Source organism: Dipodomys merriami, unplaced genomic scaffold (genome assembly GCF_024711535.1).
Source record: "Dipodomys merriami isolate MVZ:Mamm:240054 unplaced genomic scaffold, mDipMer1.0.p SCAF_7, whole genome shotgun sequence".
NCBI lineage: Eukaryota > Metazoa > Chordata > Mammalia > Rodentia > Heteromyidae > Dipodomys > Dipodomys merriami.
In genome coordinates this window covers 7,682,296-7,702,139 of record NW_027206290.1, presented here as the reverse complement: position 1 = coordinate 7,702,139, position 19,844 = coordinate 7,682,296, and the positions used below count along the sequence as shown (strand labels likewise).

Sequence of the window (19,844 nt, the reverse complement as noted above, 5' to 3'; positions counted from 1 at the left end):
TTCTCAGGAAGTGTAAATGTTAGAAAGTATTTGACCTATGATTATTGGTACAGTTTTTGAATAGTACAAATTTTGTGTCATTCTTATCAATTTTAAGTTACAGGAATAATTAATTTGGAGTGAAATTTTGGGAGATTTTAATATGAAAAATATTATAAAGCAGTATTATCTTGGTGTATCTTGGGTTAGGTCCCAATGGTATGCTGGAGAATAGCAAGAACTATTTGAGAAAACAAATTTGTGTTCCAAATGGGATTTTTTGTTTGTTTTTTGGTGCCAGTTCTGGGGCTTTAACTCATTGCCTAGGTGCTGACCTTGAGTTTTTTTTACTCAAGGCTAGCGCTTTACCACTTGAGACATAGCTCTACTTCTGGCCTTTTTGGTAGCTAAATTGGAAATAAGAGTCTCGTGGACTTTTCCTGCTTGGACTGACTTTGAATGGTGATGCTCAGATCTCAACTTCCTGAGTAGCCAGAGTTACAGGCATGAGCCATCAGTGATTGGCTGTTCCAACTAAGTTGAAAGAATATAGAATTAAAATAGATTGGCTCCTTTACTGAAGGATTTGGGGTAGTTAGTTAATTATTCACATTTATAATTATATGCTAATTGTGTGATTATATGCTAATTATATATGTGAATCTTCCAGTGAGGCCCAGACATTAACTCTCTGCCAAACATCTTCTGTAAATTGGGCATTTGGGGAGTTATGTTTTCTGGACCATTAGGAAGTGCATGTCTTAATGATGAGTCCAGTTAGTTCTTCATGTGGACCAAGAAGAGAGATCCATAGAGTTCCACTCCCACTCGTATTCCCTGGCCAAGAAAGAAGTTCACATTGTTGATATTTTATCATCTCTCAGCTGGTGTTTAATATAGAAGGCATGTTGAAAATGGCTAAAATGATATCGTTGGTTAGCTCAGTAAAGAGAACTCACCTCCCATGGAATCCTCTCCAAATAAATTTAACTGGTCATCACTCTGTTAAAAAAAAATCACAGTATTAGGTGGTAATGCTAACAGGTACTGTTCAAGCTCTTTGATAACATGAACACATTTAATCTCTCAAAACACTATAAGGGGGGACTTCAGACAGTTTTATAAGGAACATTTTCCAGATGAAGAATTGAGAATTGCAGAAGCGAAGTTCCATAGGGATGAGGGACTAGAGCAGGTTTAAACTTGGACCATCTGTCTCCGGAGTCCTCACTCTTTGTAAATGGTACTGTACCTAGCCCCATTTCTTGATATATAAATTCTCTGTGGACAGGAAAACTGACTTTAAGAAAATAGGATCTGGGCTGGTTAAGTGGTTCAAGTGGTAGAGCACCAGCTATGATTTAAAAAGATCATGGTAGGCTCCAAGTTCAAGCCCCAGTACTTCAAGATGAGATCCTTTGTCTGATGTCAGAAGTTGATGGGTAGTTGTGGTCATGAATGTTACAAAGAGAGAGACAGAGAGAGACACAGAGAGAGAGAGACAGAGAGAGACACACACAGAGAGAGAGAAAAACAGAGAAATTAAACTTACAGTTGACACACATTGTTGGTAAAGGGTAAGACAGTACATATTGTGAGCTGCATTATCTCCATTACTACTGTTTTATCACAGGGTAGAGTTTGCTGATCCCTGGACCAAAGCATGAAATAAGGAAAGCTGCAGTGATCCACTTTTATTAATGGCTACCTTCAAACATTCCCATTTTATTTTTCACTAGGCACACCATTTTCCTATGGTGTTAGGTAAGGGGAAAATTTTAAGGAAAAACATTTATAAGAAGGTATCCACTACTTTATTTTTTACTTTCTTACCCCTTATAGTTAAGTAAGTCTAGAAATTTCTTTCAAGTCATAGAAAGCTTTCAGATATCCAGAGATGCACTTGAGTATCTACCCAACTGTCTGTCTGTCTATGTATCTATCTATCTATGTATCTGTCTATGTATCTATCTATCTATGTATCTATCTATCTATGTACCTATGTATCTATCTATCTATGTATCTATCTATCTATCTATCTCTTTCATCCCCTATGCAAAATAGCATACATTTATTACATGTATCTATTTTTAAAATATAATATTTTATAGTAATCTGTTCTTCTATTTGTCTTTACACTTATGAATAATTTCTAGAGAGTTCTCCACATTGATAGAGAATGTTCCTAGACAGAATGTTTCCAGTTGCAAAAGAATTTATTTTAAGGTTGGTACCATCTTTTGTGTGTGTGTATGTGTGTGTGTGTGTGTGTGTGTGTGTGTGTGTGTGTGTGTGTGTGTGTGCACATGTGTGCCAGTACTAGAGCTTGAACCCAGGGTTTTGCAATTGTGTGACTTTCTTGCTCATGGCTGGCATTTTACCACTTGAACCATACCTGTAGCCCAGCTTTTTCCTGGTTAATTGGAGTCTCTCACACTTTTCCATCCCAGTTGGCTTTAAACCATCATCCTCCAGGTCTCAGCCTCCTGATTACATAAGATTACGGGAATAAGCCATCAGCACCTGGCCATCATTATTTTTCAATTAGTCCTTTATTGATAGATCATTTAACTGTTTCTAATCTTTGATGATATTTGAGAAAGTGGCCCAGTGAGTAAATTTGTATTGGTAATGAGTGTAAACATCATTTCATGCATGTTATTCCTACAGGATATATTCCAGTTGAGGAAGACCACATAGTCCTAGAGTAAATGTATTTATAACTAATTTTTGCCAAACTGTCTTCTTACAGGTTGTAGCACTTGGCAAGGACAGCTTCTGACTGTCACTTTACTGCAGACTCTTGTCTCTAATTCACTTTGATATGGACTCAGTTAAATGAGGCTGTCTGCTTGCATTAACACTCCCTTGAGGAAACCTGCCATGAAAGCACTTTGTTTAAAGACAGAGCTTTGCCATCCTTTTTTAGTATATAGGCCTTCAGGAAAAATGGATTGCTTGTCTTCTTACATTTGCCTGTATCTCTAGGGCTATTCTAATGGGAGAAGAGCTTTTAATGGAGTGGTCATTCAAGGACACATCTACATCAATTATTCCCCTTTTGTGAATGAAGAGAACACTGTTGCTCCTCAATGAGCCTCCCACCAGTTCCGACTCAAATCACTGCTCTTCAAAGTGAGAGAATTGAGATGACGTGATTCAGCCCTTCCACTCCTCCCTCCCATTTCACAGATGAGGGGACTGGTGTTGGAAAGAGATGTCCTGTGAGAGGCACATGGCTGGTAAGGTCAGGGTGGAAGGGGAACCACACCTTCTACCACCTTGGGTGCTTCCTATGTACAGATTTAGTCTCCTCAGAGTAACTAGCATAGTGAATGGTGTTGGTGTACCACTGCTTTCCTGGCACCCACCTTCGGTTCCCTCCTCTCGCTGCTGCAAAGGTTCATAGCAGCCTGGCCTCAAATTGGTACAATTTCATGGTACAAACTGTGTCCTGGAGCTCTCTGTATGGGATTGGTAAAGGTAGGATGGAGCCAAGACTGCAGCTTTGTTTAGCTTTTATCTCTGCCCTGTCCTACTTCTCTCTGCCCTTCTCCAGAGAGCACAGACTAGTAACCTACTTGCACAAGAATCCTCTTTGAAGCAATTAGTATGCTTGCCTGTGATTTAGCTGCAGAATAAGAGATTCAGTGCTGTTGGCTAGAGAAGGAATCAGAATCTGCTGTTGTTTGCCAAATGGCTGTTAGGTATATCCAGGTAGTAAAAAGAGGAAAACACTGGGTCCTTTCCTTCACTTTTTATTATCACTGTTAGATTACCAGATCATTCCCACCATACAGGATAGACTGTATCTAATCTTCCTTGTATAGGTATCAGATGTTGGGCATTTGATCAAGGTTAGTCTGAATTCATAAAACAATGTACTACGTGACAAAAGGGATTGTCTGACCTGTATCTGGCTTCTGAAATCTAACCTATTTTTCTTCATAGTTCTCAACCATAACTCTATTTTCTCAACCAAAGGCACTGAGTGAGTTCTAGTCCTATTTTCACTAGATTGCTGATACTGAGTAGATTTCTGGGGCATAAGTCAACCATCATTAGCTCTTAGGAAGGTCGTGAGCTGATATGAAAGCCGAGGTGAATAAATGGGATGTGTGATCAGAAGGTGTTTTCCAGTGGCTCGCAATACATCCCATAGCTCCAGTGCAGATCTTTTGTAATTAAAACATTTTGGCATCAAGGGCTGGGAAGATGGCTAAGTGGTATAGAGTGCTTGCCTTGCATGCCTGAGGGCCTGGGTTTGATTCCTCAGCACCACATAAACAAAAGAAAAAAGCCAGAAGTGGCGCTGTGACTCAAGTGGTAGAGCGCTAGCCTTGAGCTGAAGAGCTGAGGGACAGTGCCCAGACCCAAAATACAGGCCCCACAACCGGACCCGCCCCCCCCCAAAACAAAAACATTTTGGCATCTTAAACAGAGAGGAACTTTTGGTTTTGGTCAAAAAAATGCCAAGCTACCCCTGGAGGCACTATATCACGTCTCTTTACAAATGTGAGGGGGTGTCATGCATGAAAAGCATTACTTTCAGAGAGGCAATTGTGTAGTCTTATTCAGGAAACATCTAATAAGGTGTTCATGCCCTGTGGCTCTCAAGCTTTATCTTCAGCGAGGCATAACTTGAGAAATTGTAATGCTTTACCACTGAATTCCACTTGAACAGCTGTGGATTGTGTGTGTGTATGTGTTTGTATGGTATATGTTCAGAGAAAGAGTGACACACATATATATGAAAGAGAGAGAGAGAGAGAGAGAGAGAGAGAGAGAGAGAGAGAGAGAGAGAGAGAGAGAGAGAGAGAGAGAGAGAGAGAGAGAGAGGAGGGCTTCTTCCTGTCACAGCTTTTTCCACTAGATGCTCCAGTCAGCTGGCTTACAGTCTGCATTATGGAGTTAGGCTTTGTGGGCACAATGAGACAGGTGACTTGAAACTAGTTCAGGGAAGCATAAAAGGGATGCTAAAACTTCCTTTTTTTAAAAAAAAAAAGAGGTTAAAATTGCATTTATTGCGAAGTTATAGGCTGACCCTAACCTTAATAACATCAAACTAAAAGTAGTTTGTAGACAGAAGAATGTGCAAAAGAGAGTGCAGGAAAAACCTGTGGTAAATCTTCTGAACTGACACAGATGGCATCAAGACAGCACTGATTTTATGTAAATGCCATTCATGATTCACAAATATGGAGCCACGATGCAGCCTACAATGATGCCATTGATGCCAGTGAAGATGGTAACGCAGCTGCCCAGCCACTAACACAATTCAGCTGATTGTGTCTGTTCCATGATATACATTAGGTGATAGGTTGGGAGCTGGTGAAGAGAAATTCAGAATCCTACAGAAGGAGCCCATTCAGAATCTCAAGGTGGGATTACTGGCTTTATGGAAAACAACCCCAGACCTACTTGGGTCACCATCCCTATTCTCCAGTAAGCATACAGCCATAAAGAGAGCAAAAGTAACTCATATCCAACTTCATTTCCCTATGTGGACGTACAGACAGGAAACTGCATTTGTAAAGGTGGTGTTTGATTTTTCTGGTAGGGATGATTCTGGTGGTATTTATGTGAAGTAAGCTCACTGGGGGTGTGTATGCTTTTCTTTGGGATCAGAGTACCTACCATTGTTAAATTAAGGAATTCTTGTCTCACTGCTAGTTCCTTGATTTATTGAATTCCAGTTCGAGGAGCTCATAGTAGAACAGCTTAGGAACACAGATGGGCTCACCAATTTTGCAAAGCTACATCCTTCGCCTGCTTTTATTACAGCCTATTGTGTACCCCCGGGTAAAGGACCAAGTTTTCTTGTGGTATCATCACAAGCAGATCAATATGAAGCTGATATGTGGAGTGTCTGCAGCCTAGAGAGGGTGTGTTCAAGTACCATCCTGGCTACCACCAGAGTAGGTAGGTGAGAGAGTAACTGAAAAGAGGAGCTTCTGGATGAGATGAGTTGGGCCTCAGCTTCTAGCATCTCAGGAGGAAGATGGGTGTTGAACTAAGCTCCTCGATACCAACTCTGCCTCCTTAGCAGTAGCATCTGCTGCTAGAGGTGGTGACTGTGTGTTTAGATATACCTGTTGTCTGTCCTTACATAGATATTTAGATTGTGTGTGTACCTCTGTGTGTGTGTATGTGCGTACGCACATGCACCAGTCCTAGAGCTTGAACTCTAGGCCTGGGTACTGTGCTTGAGTTTTGTGCTCAAGTCACTTTACCATTTGAGCCCATAACTCTACTTCTGGCTTTCTGGTGGTTAATTGGAGATTAGAGCCTCAAGAATTTTCCTGATATTGGTTTGTAACCCCAACCCTCAGATCTCAGTCTCTCTCTCTTTTTTTTTTTTTTTGTCTGTCATGGGGCTTGAACTCTGGGCTTGGGCACTGTCGTTCAGCTCTTCAGCTCAAGGCTAGCGCTCTACCACTTGAGCCACAGCACCACTTCTGGTTTTCTGAGAGGTTTACTGGAGATAAGAATCTCACGACCTTTGCTGCCGGAGTTGGCTTTGATCTTAGATCTCAGCCTCTTGGGTAGCTAGGATTATAGGCATGAGCCACTGGTGCCCAACCTAGGTCTCAGCCTCTTAAGTAGCTAGGATTACAGGTGTGAGCCACCAGCATCCAGCTGATACTTAAATTTTTAAAAATGCTTTTAAAAATAAAAAAGAAACCTTTCCTTGGAGACACCCCATTTTGGGGGTGTATTCCTGCTTCAGTGACTTGTTTCTATTAAACAGACTGTATGTTTCATGGTAGAGCTATCAATGAAGTCATGAGAAACTTATTTGGCAATAAAATGATACAATTGGATAACGTTCTTGTCCTAAAATTCACAAAAAAGTGCTAGAAAAAAGATGATAATTTCCTCTGAGTCCAGACAACAACTTCAAAATACAAAACAACACAACACAAAAAGAGGATTCAAAGGTATTTCCAATTTTTTGAAACAAAGTCTTTTCTTACTTTCAAATAGTTCTAAATGAAAAACATAAATTCTGGCACGTCATGAACTATGAAGTGCTAGCTTATGAAAACTTTCCTAGATTTCTTTCTTTCTTTTTTTTTTTTTTTTTGTCGGTCGTGGGGCTTGAACTCTGGGCCTGGGCGCTGTCCCTCAGCTCTTCAGCTCAAGGCGAGCGCTCTACCACTTGAGCTACAGCGCCACTTCTGGTTTTCTGGTGGTTTATTGGAGATAGGAGTCTCATGGTCTCTCCTGCCCGGGCTGGCTTTGAACCGCGATCCTCAGATCTCAGCCTCCTGAGTAGCTAGGATTACAGGTGTGAGCCACCAGCGCCCAGCTACTTTCCTAGATTTCTATTTAACCTGAGCTGCTGACTTGTCTTTGGTTATAGGAGGAAAGAAGATATTGGGAATGGGGGAACACACACAGAAGATCTTCAAAGGGTTCAGTAAATGAGGAGTGGACTCTTGATAATAATGATAACAATAATAATAAATTGCAATAAAAAACAAAAAAGATACCATGCTACCTCCTCACCTTCAACTTGGAAATGAAATAGACTTTAGGGAATTCTCTTTATTATGCTTGTTAGAATGACAGCAAAGCACTTTACACACAAATGATTTTAGAAAATTCTGACTGGAACTATTATTAAAGTGGTCCTGACAGTGTTTGTCAACTGCATTTTCATCTACCTGAGGCAGCATCAGGAGGCAGGGAACATGGATAGCTTCTACTTTTTGGACCAGGAAGTTTGGGGTGATGTGGAAGTTCTAGGAAGCTGATGTGGCTTGTGTAGGAAGCCAGCCAGTGAGGTAGAGCATCCTGACCACCAAGCATATGACCTTCCTCCCTCCTGCTGCCCCAATTGGAAGAAAGCGATCATTAAAGTTAGTGTGCATATCTTAGCTATGGTAAATAAGGCTGCAATAAACATAGTCGTGCTGGTAGCTTTAGTGTGGTCTAGTTTGTGAACATTTGGGTAACAACCCAGATGTACATGAATGGATCAAGAAAATGTGGTATATATACACAATGGAATTCTATGCCTCCATCAGAAAGAATGACATTGCCCCATTTGTTAGGAAATGGAAAGACTTGGAAAAAATTATATTAAGTGAAGTAAGCCAGGCCCAAAGACACATAGGTCCCATGGTTTCCCTTATTTGCAATAACTAGTATATGTCTGAGTCAAGCAGAAAAGGTCAGATAAGTTGATGTTAGGGAAATGAACCCTAAGATATCTATTCAAATGTTTTTTTCTTTCATGTGATTGTTTCTAACACATTTATAAGATTATTTCTTTGTTGCTTTGTATTTCCCTCCCCCACGGTATAACCCCTGCTTTCATTGTATTTGATGTTATAATTTGTGGAGGGGAAGGGAAAAAATAAATCGTTTAAATAGAGATACAAGTGGGCCCATTGCAACAATGATACGTACAACTCATATGTTGAAAATGAACTTTACAACTTTGGTGGTGGGGGGGAGGAGGGTTGGGTGGGGGGGGAGGGTGGGAATGGGAGGAGGCTACAATGCTTGATAAGAAATGTAATCATTATCTTGCCCATGTAATTGTAACCCCTCTGTACAGTGTTTTTATACACACAAAAAAAGTTAGTGTGCAAAGGGTAGATGAACCAGTGTAGCCAGTGTCAAGGGGTCAGAGTGGAGGGGACATAGTGGAGATGTCAGAACACTCATTTGTCACTTGAGTAGACACGAAGGTAGTTATGTTGCTAATACAGGGTCTGAGGGCAGATTACACTCATCAAATGATTTGAGAATAAAGTCGTCTAGTTTTACTAATAAGCTATGAATGAAGATTTTGAATTTTTCAGAGATCTACAGCAGGGGAATGCTGGAAAACAGATATGTAACTCCATTTTATCAGAAGGCAAGAGACTGATTCTTGAGAAATATTTTGAGTGCCTGTAGCTCCTTTCTAAAGTATGTTTTCATTTAAAGCAATGAACAATTTGAAAAAAAGTATGGAAAATGGTATATAATTTAGTTACACCCAGGAATTTTTTCTGCAGGAATTTTTTCTCATTCACTGCAGCATGCACAATAGAGGTCTGCTTGCTGTGTGAGTACTTGTATAATTGAATAAACAAGGATCAAAAAAATACAGTGGATGTTAGGCCAGCCGTCTTCCTGCCATATTTAATTGCAGGTTTTTACACATGAGCTGCTTTAAACAGTGTTTTACAGGGTTAGTTCTCTAAGAGGAATGGCAGTTTCCTTATTTTATGCATAAGGTGAAATGTTGATATCTCTTATGTAGAAAACTTAAGGGTAAACACTCTCACTGCTTTCTTGTGAGCTACTGGTTTTTATTTTGCCATCACTGGTACGTGTTAACTAACTGCTAGAAGACAATGAAGGAAACACTTGCTTCTTGTCCTCATATGCCCCAATGTACATTTGTAAAGAAGGCTTTGTCAGCTTGGTGGTTAAAGGGAGGCACAAAGTTCCCTATCTGATTTCTTACTTAGAGTGAAGGATGACCATAAAATCACATCTAACCAGAAGCTCACCTGTATCTCCTTATTTTCCAGTTTCTTGTACTACAGAAACAAAAAGACAAAGCTTAGCATCAGTCATTGGGAATTACAGAGGACAAGGCACTGGTTCTAATCCTTTTGTTTCAGAGAATACATTCTCCCTGAGCAACATGGGAAATCAGATTAAGTGGGAGTAAAGCACTGTATGTGTGTTCATGTGTTTTTCAGGGAGCAAAACATCACCCAGAGTTATACTCCTTTGGTAACAACATAATTTTACATAGAAAATAAGATGGCAGAGAGGTAGGTCTGGATGAGGAGAGTAAGTGGCATGATAGGTTCTAGGGACTCTGGTGAACCCCCTTGATTATTCTTCCTTCTGGATTCCTCTGCACCTCAATGCTTTCTCTGAAGACTTAAGTATTTCTTGATTTTCACCACCATAGATGCAATAAACCAATTTCCTCAGATTACTCCTAAATCTACAATTCACCTTGGACCTAGCCCCCTATCATTCCCATTGTCATTATTCCTCAGACTCAAATGTCTGCTTTCAATTCTCTCAAGTTCTATGGCATAGGGGAATGAGATGACGTTAGTTAGTGACTTAGTGGCTGTGGGGTATTAAAGACGACATCCAAGATGGACTTGAGACCCAAAAAGCAGGTCAGCAGCGTTCTTCCCACTAAAAATAATCTTTGGATTGGCCAAGGGGATGCAAAGAGTAAGGTGTTGGAAGGACTATTGAAGAAAGCAACTTTACTTGTTGAAAAAGAAAGCAACACATGGGAAGAATCAGATTCACAGCCCATGCTTGTGTGAGAAATGTGTTGCCACTATCATCATCTTGCCTGTGTGTGCTGGGGTTAGGGGTGAGGGAGGTAATGGGAAAGAGAGAAATGTTGTGACACTGGGGCTGACCCAGAGGTCATCTACCTTTGGACCATGGTTAAAGAAGAAAATAACATTTTTTTGGTGCTGGTTCTGGCATTTGGGCTTGGGAGCTGTCCCTGAGTCTTTTTATTTCCCCCTCAAGGTTAGCACTGTACCACTTGAGTCACACACAGCTTCGCTTCTGGCTCTTTTTGGTGGTTAATTGGAGATAAGAGCTTTACAAACTTTCCTGATTGGGCTGGTTTTGAGTCATGATCTTTTTTTTAACTGTAAATATACTATACAGAGGGGTTACAGTTACATGAGTAAGGTAATGAGTACATTTCCTATCGAGCATTGCTACCCCGTACTTTGTTTTTCCCCTACTATCCATTCCTTCCTCTACCTCCCCAACTTCTTCATCCCCCCAGAAGTTGTAAAGTTCATTTTCAACATAGTGTCTTGTACATCTTGTTGTTACAATGGGTCAGTCTATATCCTTGTTTCAGCATTTTGTTATTTCCCTTCTCCTCCCCAAATTAGAAGAATGTATATACAAGATGTAGGGCCCTGGAATCAAATACAGTGACAACAGGGATTATATCATGGGGGAAGAACATACAAAAGAAACAAAAAAAATCACATAGTACATTAAAAATAACAGCGGCAAAGGAAAAACTTCTTGTGTCCCTATCTTGGGGTTCATTTGACATAACATTATCTTATGTGGTCATATGTACATGGCTTTTGATCTTTTCTGCTTGTCTGGTAAGATTATCCTAGATGTGCACTAGTTATTGCAAATAACTATGTTTCTTCGGGCCTGGCTTACTTCACTTAATATAATTTTTCCCAGTCTTTCCATTTCCTAACAAATGGGCAGTATCATTCTTTTTGATGGAGGATAGAATGCCTTTATATATATATACACACACACCATATTTTCTTGATCCATTCTTCTACTGAGGGGCATCTGAGTTGGGTCTATATCTTAGCTATGGTAAATAATGTTGCGATAAACATAGTTGTGCTGGTAGCTTTAGTATGGCTTAGTTTGTGATCGCTGTGTAATCCCAAAAGTAGGATTGCTGGGTCATAGGGGAGCTCTATGTATAATCCTTTGAGGAACCTCGATATTGCTTTCCAGAGTGGCTGAACAAGTTTACACTCCCACCAATAATGCATAGGGTGAACCATTATCTTTAAACCTCAGCCTCTAAGGGCTGTGAAGATGATTCAGTGGTAGAGTGCTTGCTTTGCATGCCTGTGGTCCTGGGTTCAATTCCTCAGCACCACATAAACAGAAAATGGTGCTCTGGCTCAAGTGGTAGATTTCTAGTCTTGAGCTGAAGAGCTGAGGGACAGTGCCCAAGCCCAGAGTTCAAAGCCCACAACCAAAAAAACAAAAACAAAAACAAAAACAAAACCCAACAACAAAAAAACCCCTGTCTCTGAATAGCTAGGATTACAGGCATGAGCCACCAGTATCCTATAGAAAACAACATTTTAAATTTTGTATAACAATTTGCATTAGGTTACTCACAGGTACAAACAAGTATACCACATCCCATTAATTTTATTTCCAATTGCATAGTCCTTTCTTTTTTTGTAATAATCTTTTTATTGTGAAAATACTGTACAGAGTGGTTACAACCACATGAGCAAGGTAATGAGTACATTTCTTATTAAGCATTGTTGCTTCCTCCTTTGTTTTCCCCCTACCATCCCTCCAATCTCCACTACTACATCCCCCCCCCATGCCTTAATTGTAATGTTCGTTTTTTGACATAGCATCTTGTACATCTCATTGTTGCAATGGGTCCACCTGTATCCCAATTTAAACAATTTTTTTTCCCTTCCACTCCCCAAATTATACCAACATCATATACAATGAAAACAGGGGTTATGTCATGGGGGAGGGACATACAAAGCAACAACAAAATCACGTGGTACCTTATAAATACGTTAGAAAGAATAGCAAGAAAGAAAAAAAACACTTGTGTCCTTATCTTAGGGTTCATTTTGCTTAACATCATCTTATCTGACCTTTTCTGCTTGTCTTGGGTATATACTAGTTATTAGATGAATAATGGTACAAGTATACAGAGTAAGATTCCCTCACCCCCACTCTGTGTTTTTGCCAATATTTTAAAGGTGCTTACAAGTTATCTAATAAATGAGTCACTAGGGGTTAAAATCAACATGCAAAATAAGATTTCAGCCATGGTAAAAGGCCAGGCAGCATTACCGTTCCTATGGAAACCTTGTATTTCTCAGGAAGGATGCTTTGTTGCTACTACTCTTGTTTTACACACCTATTGTGATTACATTCATCATTGTTAATTTGTAATGAGATGTTTACCACCTTGTATGGTGATGGTTCTGCAATGACAACCTTTGAGGACAGGCTTCAAGATCTGTAAGTTCTGTAATTTGTGGATGAGTCACTATACTGCTCTGGTCACAGAATATATGTTCCAGCTAGCTCCAGTGTTGGTGCATAAACATCAGTGTGATTGCAAAGTTATGTGGAAGGGGGATAGTGCAGATGGGTGAAGTAAATGGGCAGTAAACACCATAAAAAAGCACTTCAGTGCATGCTAAAATCTGCAATGCTGTTCTTATCATCTTATTATCCTTGCTATAGTAATTACAACATTTAATGAGTATTATTCATTGAATTTACTCACTACAGTGGCCTACTGAGGGAGGTTTTTTTTTTAAAAATTATTCTCATGTCACATATTTGAAGCTGTATCTTAGAGACTATAGCATGTATCATAATCTTAATCTTACCCAGAACTGGGAATGAAATTCAGGTCTACTGAATTCCAAAATTTAGGAACCAACTTAAGAAATATATCTTCTAAGTATGCCTTAAAATAATAAAATTTAAAATCATGATGACAAATTAGGAAAGTTGTGTTTGTGTCCACAGATACTTTTTCTTCTGAAAATTAAAAAAAATGGATTGGAATCACCACTTATAGACAAGGCTATTCATCAAATAACTATTTGCTACTGATAACAGCCTTTTTTGTTTGTTTTCATGCCAGCCCTGGGGTTTGAACGCTGGGCCTTGGCACTGTCCCTGTGCATTTTTGGGGTGTTTGTGTGTGTCAAAGGTAGCACTCTACTACTTGAGCACAGATCCACTTCCAGCTTTTTGACAGTTCATTGAAAAAATTGTCTCATCGACATTCTTGTTTGAGTTGGCTTTGAACTCTGATGTTCAGATCTCAGCTTCCTGAATAGTTAAGATTACAGGTGTGAGTCACTGACACTCAGTTACAATAACTTTCATTTATGCATATTCTAGTTGCTATGCTTCCAATAATATGCTATGCCTTCTTGAATGGAATATGTGTAAGGTTTGCTGGCAAAAAGTATCATTTCTTAAGCTCCTGCCAGGTACCACAACAAATGTCTTCCAGTTATATTATTATTTCAGGCTAATAGCATGTGGTAGGGCTTTAATGTTCTTTATTTGTAAATGAGGAAAATTAAGACTACATTTTTACTCTATAGTTTTCACAATCACATATAGCATAGGGAAAAGGCATATTGATAGTTAAAATTTTTTGATGTTCCATGTACTAAATTTTTCTGTGGTGGACCAATGGCAATTTCACTCTCAGTTTTTCAGTCTTTTATTCAGATCTTCCTATTCACAGGTAGATAGTTCCCTATGCTCTGAAATACAGTGAGGAAGAGGTGATGAGCTGTTAGTTCCAAGACTGTATCTCATGCTGTATTGCATGCTTCCATTTCTTCTGTTAGCACTAACCCCACCCCAAAGTAAACCCATGAAGACAAACTCCTGTTAATCTTCTTAGGAATGAGAGGCCTTGCAAAGCAAAGTTTGAGTGATAGGGGCTGTTTCAGACAAAGTAGGCCCTGGCTGACTTAGAAGCTGACCACTTGAACTAGCAGAGAAACACAATTACTTGCCTCAAGTCATGTCTCCATCCCTGTCTATATCTCTACTGATGGGGTTCATTGTAAGAAATTGGTTTACACAACTATCAACCAAGAATACTGTTCCCAGCTAAACTATCCTTCATAACTGAAGGTCAAATAAAAACTTTCCATAGCAAAGAAAAACTGAAACAATATATCTCCACCAAACCAGCACTACAAAAGATACTTAAAGATATCCTACACATAGAAAACCAACAAGACCACAATAAAGGCCAAGAAACTGCACCCAAACTGAGAACCCAAGAACCATAGGAAGAACCCAGTTGTCACTGCCCCCAAGAAGGTGGATAACATAGAAGGCACTACCAAACACCTTTCAGTCCTAACTCTCAACATTAACAGACTTAACTCTCCAATTAAGCGACATAAACTGTCTAGTTGGATTAAAAAGCAATATCCTTCTATCTGCTGCCTTCAGGAGTCACATCTTGACCATAAAAACAAACATATTTTGAAAGTGAAAGGCTGGAACAAAATCTACCAAGTAAACGGCCCCCATAAACAGTTGGGAATTGCAATCCTAATATTAGATAAAAATAGACTTCAAATTAAAATTAGTGGGAAGAGATAAAGAAGGTTGCTACATACTAATTAAGGAATCTCTCCTTCAGGAGGATATTACAATTCTAAATATCTATTTACCAAACAATGGAGCACCCAAATTTAATCAAGAAACACTTTTTCCCTTCAAATCTCACATAGATCCAAAGACATTAATTGTTGGAGACTTTAACACACCATAATCCCCACTAGATAGATCAATTTGGCAAAAACTCAACAGAGAAACCGCAGATCTAAACAACTGCATAGGTCAACTAGATTTAACAGACATCTACTGAATATTTCATCCAGCAGCATCAGAATACACATTTTTCTCAGCAACACATGGAACATTTTCCAAAATAGACCAGATTTTAGGTCACAAAGCAAACCTGTCTAAATTCAGAAACATTCTCTCAGACCACAAGGGAATGAAATGAGAACTCAACACCAAAAGCCACCAAAGAAAGTCCTGTAACACACAGAGGCTGAACAACACACTGTTGAATCACCAGTGGGTCATGGAAGAGATTAGCAAGGAAATTCAGCCAGGTGCCAGTGGCTCATGCCTCTAATCCTAGCTACTCAGGAGGCTGAGATCTGAGGATCGTGCCAGCCCAGGCAGGAAAATCTGTGAGGCTCTTATCACGAATTAACCACTAGAAAACTGGAAGTGGCGCTGTGGCTCAAGTGGTAAAGTGCTTGCCTTGAGCTGAAGAGCATAAGGACAGAGCCCAAGCCCAGAGTTCAAGCCCCACAACTGACAAAAAAAAAGGAAATTCAAATGTTCATGATATTCAACAAAAATGAACACACAAATTCCTATATCAACAAATTGGAGAGATCTGAAACCAACAATTTAATGAGACATCTGAACCTTCTTGAAAAAGAGCAGCAAGATAAACCTCAATCCAGTAGATGGAAAGAAATAATTAAAATTAAATCAGAATTAAACTAATTAGAATCCAAAAAAAACCATAGAAAGAATCAACAAAATAAAGAGTTGGTTCTTTGAAAAAATTAACAAAATTGACAAACCCTTAGCAAATCTTATCAGAAAAAAGAAGAGAACACACCCAAATAAACAAACTCAGAGATGAGAATGGAAACATCATCACAGAAATAACCAAGATTCAGAACATAAGGGAATACTTCTCAAAACTTTATGCTAATAAGTTTGAGAACCTGGAAGAAATGGACCTTTTCCTAGCAAATATCAATATGCTGAAACTAAACTAAGATGAGTTAAACCAACTTAATAGGCCCATATCAAGCACTGAAATAGAAACAGCAATAAGAGACCTCGCATCTAAGAAAAGCCCAGGACCTGATGAATTTACAGTGGAATTCTACATAGCCTTCAAAGCAGAGCTCACACCAATACTCCTTCAACTCTTCAATGAAATTGAAAAAGAAAGTTTATTAACAAACTCATTCTACGAAACCATCATAACCCTCATCCCAAAATCAGGCAGGGATTCATCAAAGAAAGAGAACTATAGACCCATTTCTTTGATGAACATTGATGCAAAACTTCTCAACAAAATCTTGGCCAATTGACTTCAACAGTTCATCCAAAAAAATCATACACAATGATCAAACAAGATTCATTTCAGGGATGCAAAGCTGGTTCAATATACAAAATCAATTAATATAATTTATCACATCAACAAGAGCAAGAATAAGAACCACATGGTTATCTCAATAGATGCAGAAAAAGCATTTTATAAGATCCAACACCCCTTTATGATGAAGGCTCTGGAAAAACTAGGAATCCATGGAACAACCCTCAATACAATAAAGGCTGAATATGACAAACTTACAACCAGCATTATAATTAATGGTGAAAAACTAAAGCCATTTCCTCTTAACTCAGGAATGAGACAAGGATGTCCACTCTCTCCACTCCTCTTCAATTTAGTATTAGAATGCCTAGCTACAGCAATAAGACAAGATGCAAACATAAAAGGGATCCAAATAGGGAAAGATGAAGTAAAACTCTCCCTCTTTGCAGATGACATGATCTTGTATTTAAAGAATCCCATGGACTCCACTCCCAAATTACTCAAGCTGATTCAAAACTTTGGCAAAGTAGAGGGTATAAAATTAACCCTTAAACATCAATGGCTTTTCAGTATGCCAAAAATGAGAAGAGCATGGCTGAAATCAGAAAAGCAATTTCATTCGTAATAGCTCCACAAAAAATAAAATACCTAGGAATTAACTTAACCAAAGAAGTGAAGGACCTCTATGATGAAAACTTTAAAAACCTGAAAAAGGAAATCAAAACAGAACTTAGAAAATGGAAAAAACTCCCATGCTCCTGGATTGGAAGGATCAACAACGTGAAAATGGCAATACTTCCCAAGGCTATCTACAAATTCAATGCAATACCTATCAATATTCCAACCTCATTCTTCAAGGAAATAGAAGAGGCAATCCAAAAACTCATATGGAACAATAGAAGACCCTGAATAGCACAAACGATCCTTAACAGAAAGAACAGTGCTGGAGGAATATCAATACCAAATTTCAAAGTCTACTACAAAGCCATAGTAATCAAAAAGCTTGGTACTGGCACAAGAACCAACCTCAGGACTAATGGAATAGAATTGAAAACCCAGAAATGAACCCACAGACCTATAGCCACCTAATCTTCGATAAGGGAGCTAAAAAAATAGAATGGAAGAAAGACAGCCTCTTTAGTAAATGGTGATGGCAAAATTGGTTAACTACTTGTAGAAAACTAAAGCTAGATCCTTATATATCACCCTGCACCAGAATCAAATCCAAATGGATCAAAGACCTCAGAGTCAAAGCAGATACCCTGAAAACATTACAGGATGGAATAGGAGAAACCCTAGGTCTCCTTGGCACAGGCTGAATTTTCTTAATAGAGACCCAGAAACACAACAAATCAAAGAAAAGTTGGACAAATGGGATTGCATGAAATTGCAAGGCAAAGGACATAGCTAGCAACATCAATAGAAAGCCCACGGATTGGGAGAAGATCTTCACTAGCCATACAACAGACAAGGGTCTCAAATCTAAAATCTACCTGGAACTCAAAAAATTAAATCCCCCAACAACAAATCCTCAAAGAAACAACTGCCCAATAAATAAGTGGGCTAAAGACTTACAGGGAAACTTCTCTGAAGAGGAAAGAAGGATGGCCAATAGACACACGAAGAAATGCTCAAGCTCCCTAGCCATAAAAGAAATGTAAATCTAAACAACATTCAGATACCACCTCACCCCAGTTAGAATGGCTATAATCAAGAACTCTAATAATGGCAGATGCTGGAGGGGTTGTGGCCAGAAGAGAACCCTACTGCATTGTTTGTGGGAGTATAAACTTGTTCAACCACTTTGGAAAGCAGTATGGAGTTTCCTCAAAAGACTCCACATAGAGCTCCCCTGTGACCCAGCAATCCCACTTTTTGGCATTTACCTGAATGATCATAAACAAGACCATACTAAAGCTACCAGCACAACTATGTTCATTGAAGCATTATTTACCATAGCTAAGATATGGAACCAATCCAGATGCCCTTCAGTAGATGAATGGATCAAGAAAATGTGGTATATATACACAATGGAATTCCATGCCTCCATCAGAAAGAATGACATTGCCCCATTTGTTAGGAAATGGAAAGACTTGGAAAAAAATATATTAAGTGAAGTAAGCCAGGCCCAAAGAAACATAGGTCCCATGGTTTCCCTTATTTGCAATAACTAGTATATGTCTGAGATAAGCAGAAACGGTCAGACAAGTTGATGTTAGATGAAATGAACCCCAAGATAAGGACTCAAATATTTTTTCTTTCTTGCTATTGTTTCTAGCATATTTTAAGGTAAGTTTTTGTTGCTTTTTATGTCCCTCTCCCACAGTATAACCCCTGTTTTCACTTTATTTGGTGTTGGTTTAATTTGTGGAGAGGAAGGGAAAAAATTGTTTAAATAGGAATACAGGTGGATCTATTGCAACAATGAGATGTACAAGAGGCTATGTCGAAAAATGAACTTTACAACTTTTGCAGGGGATGGGAGGGCACGGATGGTAAAGGGAAACAAAGGAGGAGGCAACAATGCTTGATAAGGAATGTACTCATTACCTTGCTCATGTAATTGTAACCCCTCTGTACGGTATTTTTATAATAAAAAACTTACTAAGAAGAAAAAGAAAAAAAGAAATTGTTTTTCACAATTGAGGGTTCTGGTTGGGCAAGTCTGAAATCTACGGACATTAGGGCAGGCTGAAAATGCTTGGTCAGGAGCTGATACTGGAAGGGGTCCACAAATTCCCTCTGTATTAGGGTTACCCCAGTTTCACTGTCAAGGCCATTGATTGGATGAAGCACACTCAGCTTTTGGAAGACACTTTCCTTTAGCAATAACATCTATAACACACCTTCACAGCAACATCCATGCTAGTATATTGTTAAATGTCATAGCTTAGCAAAGTTGACACATAAAATTGACCAGCACACTGTGCATGTGTGAATGACTTGAGATAAGCCCAGATCATGGGAACTGCTCAGAAACTAGCTTCCAAATCCACATCTCTGGAGAAATATTTAGTGGGTGTTGTTTTAAGCTCCAATGTGCTAGGCAGTGACAGAAAGTTAACAGAAGACACAGTACTTCTTGCTTTAAAATGATATTTGAAAACCCCTTAACCTGAAGACTTTTGCCCTTTCTGTTTTGATTCTACTGCAATTTCTCCAACACAATGCAGAAGGCAGCTACCAGGATGGATTCTGTAGTGACCTCTCCTACCTGTGTGCCTCCTGCAAATGTATTGTACTTGGAACCTGGGCATTCTATCTCCTCTTTAAAAATCCTAGCACAAAACTCCACAGGAGGTAAAGAAAAACATTTTGCTGTCTTTTGAAAAAGACTATTTGGAGAAGCTTTAAAAGGCATGATGGATGACATCATCAGAAAAAGCACGTATTCAACCCACTACCAAAAACACCGACAGATGCA

General features: G+C 39.1%; 1 protein-coding gene across 3 annotated transcripts in view; it reads right to left on the bottom strand.

Moving 5' to 3' along the window:
- Window positions 1-19,844, bottom strand: part of Ak5 (adenylate kinase 5) — a 251,680-nt gene that overhangs the window by 56,391 nt on the left and 175,445 nt on the right. For all 3 annotated transcript variants that reach the window (XM_070007330.1, XM_070007332.1, XM_070007331.1), the window contains exon 9: window positions 939-981. In XM_070007330.1, the coding sequence (XP_069863431.1) occupies window positions 939-981 (43 nt within the window). The remainder of the gene's footprint in view (window positions 1-938; window positions 982-19,844) is intronic.